General features: G+C 33.7%; 1 protein-coding gene across 1 annotated transcript; it reads left to right on the top strand.

Annotated features, from left to right (window-relative positions):
• Positions 1–335: 335 nt before the first annotated feature.
• LOC143633746 (beta-galactosidase-like) lies at positions 336–7,345 on the top strand. The gene is made up of 19 exons (XM_077101993.1): positions 336–842; positions 1,348–1,443; positions 1,526–1,638; positions 1,721–1,787; positions 1,869–1,961; positions 2,330–2,473; positions 2,686–2,774; positions 2,877–2,982; positions 3,065–3,152; positions 3,307–3,425; positions 3,516–3,680; positions 3,985–4,157; positions 4,251–4,360; positions 4,480–4,589; positions 4,667–4,777; positions 5,208–5,318; positions 5,403–5,611; positions 5,822–6,158; positions 6,989–7,345. The coding sequence occupies exons 1-19, from the start codon at positions 645–647 to the stop codon at positions 7,097–7,099; spliced, it is 2,550 nt and encodes an 849-aa protein (XP_076958108.1). The 5' UTR covers positions 336–644; the 3' UTR covers positions 7,100–7,345.

The raw sequence follows: 7,345 nt of genomic DNA, 5'->3' as shown, positions 1-7,345 counted from the left end.
ACCAAATATTTTAAAATCGGGTAAGAGATCAACTTTGGATTGAGAAAGTCGGTGTAAGTTTAGTTTTGTGAACTTTCTTTTGTAAGTGTATTCGTCTATATTAGTCCGGGCTTGGTTTTTTTTTCTTTCGGTTTCTCTTAGTCTATAAGTTTTTTGAACTCTTAACTACGGACTAGGAGGTTCCCATTTTAGTTTTAATATATTCGACATTTAAAAAAATAAAGCTGTTAAATATATTTCCTAAATTGTGTATTTTTTATACTATAAAAATATAGTTTCCAAAAACAAAAAATCACATCATATCTTTACCCTGCTACAACTTTTATAGCAAAAATGTCCTTGATGCTTAAAAAGCAGCCACAAAGCACTCATTTTTCCCCAAAATTTTCACACTCTTGCTCCCTTTATTTACTGTCATCCAGTAAAGATAGAAGAAGACACTTGACAACAATTTATTTTTATATTTTATATATTTTTATTATCTTATAAACTCCATTAATAGAACACAGCTGTAGTGTGTGTGAGAGTGTGTTTCCTGGTATCTTTCTTTATTCTAAAATATATAAAAAGAAAAAGAATAAAATAAAGTGGAGGGAACTTGCTGATAAGGGAAAGAATATTAATATTAATAACCAGAGGGAAAAATGCAGTTTGCTGAGTGTGGTTTTTGTTTCAAGAAAATGCAAACTTTTAGGATATTATTATTGTTGGTGGTTTCATTGAGTTTATGGGTTTGTTTCTGTACTGCATCTGTTGCTTATGACCATAGAGCAATCTCCATTAATGGCAGAAGAAAGATTCTTATTTCTGGATCCATTCATTACCCAAGAAGCACACCTGAGGTACAGTACAACCCATCAACGCACACTTGAGTTTTTCATCAAGAAATGTTAATGGGGTTTCAAGATTATACATTTTTTTTAATAAAAATTGTATCTTTTTGATGTTTCAGTACAACCCATCAGTGCACTTCATGGGTTCTTGTCTTTTTTGAATTTTTGAGTGTTTTTCATCAAGAAATGTTAATGGGGTTTCAAGATTATACATTTTTTAAAATAAACATTGTATCTTTTTGATATTTCAGTACAACCCATCAATGCACTTCATGGGTTCTTGTATTTTTTGATTTCTTAATTGTTTTTCATCAAGAAATATTAATGGGGTTGCAAGGTTATACATTTTTTTTAATAAAAAATGTATCTTTTTGATGATTCAGTACAACCATCAATGCACTTCATGGGTGGTTGTATTTTTTAATTTTTTGAGTGTTTTTCACCAAGAAATGTTAATGGGGTTTCAAGATTATATTTTTTTGTTTAAATAAAAGTTTTATTTTTTATGTTTCAGATGTGGCCAGATCTCATTCAGAAAGCTAAAGAAGGTGGTCTTGATGTGATTCAAACTTATGTTTTCTGGAATGGACATGAACCACAACCTGGTAAAGTAAGTATTTTTGGTTTTCTTTTAAAGGTGTTTCTTTAAGGGAAAGTTATTATTATTTTTAATTAACTTTCCTGTTTTTCAGTATTATTTTGAAGACAGGTATGATCTGGTTAAGTTTATTAAGCTAATTAAGGAAGCTGGACTCTATGTTCATCTCAGAATAGGCCCATATGCTTGTGCTGAATGGAACTTTGGGTATGAATTATTTACAAATTTCCTTACAAAAAAAAATAATAATAATAAATTTTTTTTTACCAATATGCCATTGTGTTTTCAGGGGATTTCCTGTTTGGTTGAAATATGTGCCAGGAATTAGTTTTAGAACAGATAATGCTCCTTTCAAGGTCTTATTCTCAAATTTCAATAAAATTATTTATTTATTTTTACTAGTTTTATGTCATGTTAATTTGGTTTATGCATTTTAGGCTGCTATGGAAAAATTCACAAGGCAAATAGTGAGCATGATGAAATCAGAAGGCTTGTATGAGAATCAAGGTGGTCCAATTATTTTATCTCAGGTAGTCAAAATCACTTACTATGTTTTTGTTATACGTTGTTCAACTGGTCAAACGGGTCGTGCGGACAGCCCATAATATTTTTTTACTCTTTTTTGAAGTCTAAAACTATTTAGTGTAAAGGAAATATTAATAACTTGTAGCTATCCCCTACCATTTTACTAGTAGTTACAAACGAATAAAAAATAAAATCAGCCCGTTTTTGGTCAAATGGGTCAAAGTCGCACATGTAGTGCTTAATTTGGCCCGTTTCCTTTGTAGCCATTTCCCATCTGTCAGTAATGAAATGTAGCTAAAATCGGCCCGTTTTACATACACGGGTCAAAATCACCACCTCTAGCAACTAGCATAACGAGTCTTGGCTGTGACAGATTGAGAACGAATACGGGCCAATGGAGTATGAACTTGGAGAACCAGCCCGAGCCTATTCAAAATGGGCTGCTGATATGGCGGTGGGTCTAGAAACCGGTGTCCCATGGATCATGTGCAAGCAAGATGATGCCCCGGATCCCATTGTAAGTCCATGTTCATGTTAATGTTCCTTTTTGTCATTTTGTTCACCTTATTATTGACTCTTTGCATTCTTTTATTCCCCTAATGTCATCATTGGATTCTTTATCCAGTGCACATGGCTACCTTTTACATTGCCTCCCCTAATATAATATTCACCAAAGTTTTTTGTTATTCATGTTTACAAGAAAGTAAATCTTGCTTTTGGTATTCACAGATTAATACATGCAATGGTTTTTATTGTGATTACTTCACTCCCAACAAATATGACAAACCGAAAATGTGGACCGAAGCGTGGTCTGGATGGTAATATTATTATATTTCTTTTCAACTTTTATTCAATACTATTATAGTATTATTTATAATTTTCTGCTTTTTTTTATTACATTTCTTCTTTTTTTAATGTAGGTTCACTGAGTTTGGTGGAGCAGTTCCTTATAGACCAGCTGAAGACTTGGCATATTCCGTTGCTAAATTTATTCAAACAGGCGGATCGTTTATTAATTACTATATGGTAACTAAGATGTTATGTTTTGTGTTCAATAATCGCCGTCTAATGATATTGTCAATTAATATTTTTTCTTGTTTTTTGATAGTACCATGGGGGAACCAATTTTGGTAGAACTGCAGGTGGCCCGTTTATCGCCACGAGCTATGACTATGATGCCCCTTTGGATGAATATGGTACATTCCAAGTTTATTAATTTTGATTTTGATATAAATTAGTTAAAATTTGACGCATCATTTAGGAAGGCATCATGTCACTTAATGTAACTGTCTTATGTTTCTTTAACATTTTGAAATATTAACTCACAAATGTATATTATTCGATATGTAGGACTAAAAAGGGAAGCTAAATGGGGACACTTGAAAGATCTGCATAGAGCAATAAACCTATGCGAGCCCGTTTTAGTAAACGGGGACCCGTCTGTTATCTCACTTGGAAACTATCAAAAGGTCTGATCTTTTTTCATCCTGTTAGTTCATAACCAATCTGTTTCAATTTCCAAGTGCGCCCACATCTTATATTAATCGCTTTCTTTGCAGGCATATGTTTACAAGAACAAAACCGGAGGCTGTGCTGCGTTTCTTGCAAATGATGACAAATCTGATTTTGCAAAAGTTAATTTTCAAAATCAGCATTACAATCTGCCTCCATGGTCTGTCAGCATATTACCTGATTGCAAGACCACTGTTTATAATACTGCAAGGGTGAGATATATATATAAAAAGTTTCAGATTATGTGATTTTTAAAAGTCAATATAATACCTTTTTAGCGTATTAATTTTTGCTCAAAGTAATTATCATCATGAATTTTAAAAATTCTTTGAAAAATTATTTCGATACACACTACCATAAAAATGGTTATATATGTAATATAAACATTTTACGTGTACAATGTATTAGTAAATTTTTTTTGTAAGATTTAGATATAACAAATGTTTTTATTCTCTTTGCTACCAAATAATTTATAAATACATATTTAATATTGAATACTTGTAACAATATTAACAGGTAGGTGCTCAAACCACAATGATGAGAATGAATCGTGAGCCGACAGGATTCGCATGGCAATCGTACAATGATGAAACAGAATATTATGATGATGATACGTTTGGAACCGTTGGATTATTGGAGCAGTTAAATGTAACTAGAGATGCTTCTGATTACTTGTGGTACATGACTGAGTAAGTACACCAAGATCTCTATATGCATAATGTTTAAATCAATAATTTTATTTTAAAAAGTTTATTAATTTATGGATTTTAACTGTCAATCAGTGTTAAAATCGACGCCAATGAAGGGTTCTTAATAAGAGGGGAGCAACCGACACTAACTGTATTCTCTGCTGGCCACTCTTTACATGTTTTCATCAATGGTCAATTATCAGGTGCCAAACACTATATTATAAACATTTTTGAGCCTTTTAGATGAATGAGTTAAACGGGTCGTTTTTGGAGTTAAATCATATAATCTTTCAGGAAATCTTATTAAATCTGTTTTCAACAGGGACCGTTTATGGAAGTTTAGAAAACCCGAAAATAACTTTCAAAAATGCTGTTAATTTACGAGCGGGTCTTAACAAGATTTCACTGTTAAGCATTGCTGTTGGTCTTCCGGTATGTTCTACCTCTCAAAAACATTTATCATGAAATGTATAAGGAAATCTTGAAGCTTATGTTTATTTATCTGTCAGAATATCGGCCCACATTTCGAGATGTGGAATGCTGGCGTTCTTGGACCCGTTAGTCTTTCTGGTCTAAATGAAGGGAGGAGGGACTTAACATGGCAAAAATGGTCTTACAAGGTCAGTTTCTGTATATTAATATATTATGAGAGGCAAAATTTACACGGAACTCGCGGGTATGAGTTTAGTCTAAATGGGTTTGGTTTAGTTTTTGGTTGTACTTGCAAAACACATTTAGCTAAGCAAGTCGATAAGCATCATGTATTATAGTTTAAATGTAATTACTTTGTATAAATTTAGTTGCAAACTTGTAATTTTAGAATATTAATAAATAAAATAAAAATAAATTTCCAGGTTGAACGGGTTGTGTTTGACACAACTTTTTGGGTTCGTGTCGGGTTCCACCCGCCAATCCATGAACACAGCCCATATAAGCAAAAAAAAACGGGCTGGCTGACCCGTTGGGTAACACAGTTCATACCAAAATAAGTAACTATACCGTTAGGTTTTGGTCTAGCTGACAATCAACATACTTTTGAAATTTGTTCAGGTCGGACTTAAAGGCGAAATTTTAAGTCTTCACTCGCTCAGTGGAAGTACATCAGTGGAATGGGTTCAAGGTTCTTATGTTGCTCAAAAACAACCGTTAACGTGGTACAAGGTAGATATGATCACAATCAATCATTCACAAACTATAACTTTTACTTGAAAAATATAATTTCTTAGCTCTTTTTTCCCTTTTTAGACGGTTTTTGATGCTCCTGCGGGAGATGAACCTTTGGCATTAGACATGAACAGCATGGGTAAAGGTCAAATATGGGTCAACGGTGAAAGCATCGGACGGTACTGGCCGGCATACAAGGCTACCGGCGGCCATTGTACCACATGTAATTACACTGGTTATTATGATGAGAAGAAATGCCTGAGCAACTGCGGAGAGGCGTCTCAGAGATGGTGCGAAAGTTTCTTATATTACAACTAGTTTTTTCTACGTTTCGATATAAATTTGATTGAAACCGTGTTGTATTCAAACTAACATACTATTTAGTCCCACGATATAAAAAGATACGTCACCTTGAGTGCAACTTGGTTTTCAGGAAAATTTATGTCGAAATTTAGACATAAAAATGTTTTTGATCTTGATCATCTTTCAACTTGTTTTAGGTATCACGTGCCTCGATCATGGTTAAAGCCTAGAGGGAACTTGTTGGTTGTTTTTGAAGAACTAGGTGGAATACCGTATGGGATATCGTTAGTGAAGCGTGTAATGTACAGTGCTTGTGCTGATATCTTCGAGTGGCAGCCATCACTGAGGAACTACCAGATGCAAGCTTCAGGTCAAGCCACGAAACCGTTGAGGCCAAAGGCCCACCTTTCGTGTAATCCTAATCAAAAGATTTCTTCTGTTAAGTTTGCTAGCTTTGGCACGCCTCAAGGCGGTTGTGGTAGCTTCCGGGAAGGTAGCTGCCATGCGCATAACTCATATGACATCTTCAACAAGGTATGCTTCCTAGTTTTAGTGAATTTCTTGATTTGTATCTATAAGTTTCAACTCCAAAGATCAAGATCTATTGTTTTGGGATCATGGTCCTGTAAATGTTTCAAAGATGCATGATTTTGCAAATTTCTAGATCAAGATCTATACTTTTTCAAGTTTCTTGAAAAATATCTATAGGTTTGCAATTATGTTCCATCAAATTTATTTTAATCAAGATGTGTAATTTTGGTAATTTGTTGGTCATTACCTTTTAATTTTGCAAATTTTTAATCAAGCTCTATAATTTTGCAAGTTTCTTGATCAAGATCTTTAGTTTTGGCATCATGGTCAAGGGCGAAGCTTAGTGAGGGCCACCCCCCCCCCCCCCCCGTTTTTTGCGTAGTTGTGTAAATTTATTCGTTTTTCGCCCAAAAATTGTATACGTAGTGTAAATTTACCCGTTTTCGACTGAAAATTTGACCCCCCCCCTCCTCGTTTATGACTTGTTATATACATTTTGAGTCCGGTCCCCTGACGAACTCGTCCAAGCTTCGCCACTGATCATGGTCTAGAGACTTTCTTGATCAAGCTCTATACTTTTGCAAATTTCGTGATCAAGTTCTATCCTTTTGCAAATTTCTTTATCAAGCTCTATACATATGCAAATTTGTTGATCAAGTTCAATACTTTGCAAATTTTATGATCAAGATCCATTTTTTTGCATGTTTCTTGGTCAAGATCTTAAAATTGTGTAAATTTATTGATCTAAATTCTAACATCTATAGTTTTGTCATCATTGTCCCACAACTTAATCAAGATATATATTTCTCTTACAAATTCGACATCTTTTGCAGGTTTGCGTTGGCCAACAATCTTGTGCGGTACCCATAAATCCAGATATATTCGGAGGCGATCCATGCGCGGGTGTAATGAAGAAATTATCTGTGGAGGTCATTTGTAGCTGATCAATTGTCAGCTTGAACCAAATCTAATTCTAATATTTTTGAAGGTTTATTTAAAAAATTTACATGTCTTCAGAATAAAAGAAGTGTTTTGAAGATATGTGCTTTTGAGAAAGGTGAAAGTTGTAGAGATATGCTATGCAACACACCATTTTGGTCCAAAGGCATTAGATTTAAAGATTGGTGTATATATTTATATTATATTATTATTATTATATGTAACATGAAAATAAACACTTTCATGAATGT

The sequence above is a fragment of the Bidens hawaiensis genome, unplaced genomic scaffold, assembly GCF_021521415.1.
Source record: "Bidens hawaiensis isolate Kalapana, Puna unplaced genomic scaffold, B.hawaiensis_p1.1 tig00006888_1, whole genome shotgun sequence".
Lineage (NCBI taxonomy): Eukaryota > Viridiplantae > Streptophyta > Magnoliopsida > Asterales > Asteraceae > Bidens > Bidens hawaiensis.
The sequence above is the reverse complement of the archived record's forward strand: the minus strand, read 5'-3'. Positions and strand labels throughout refer to the sequence as shown.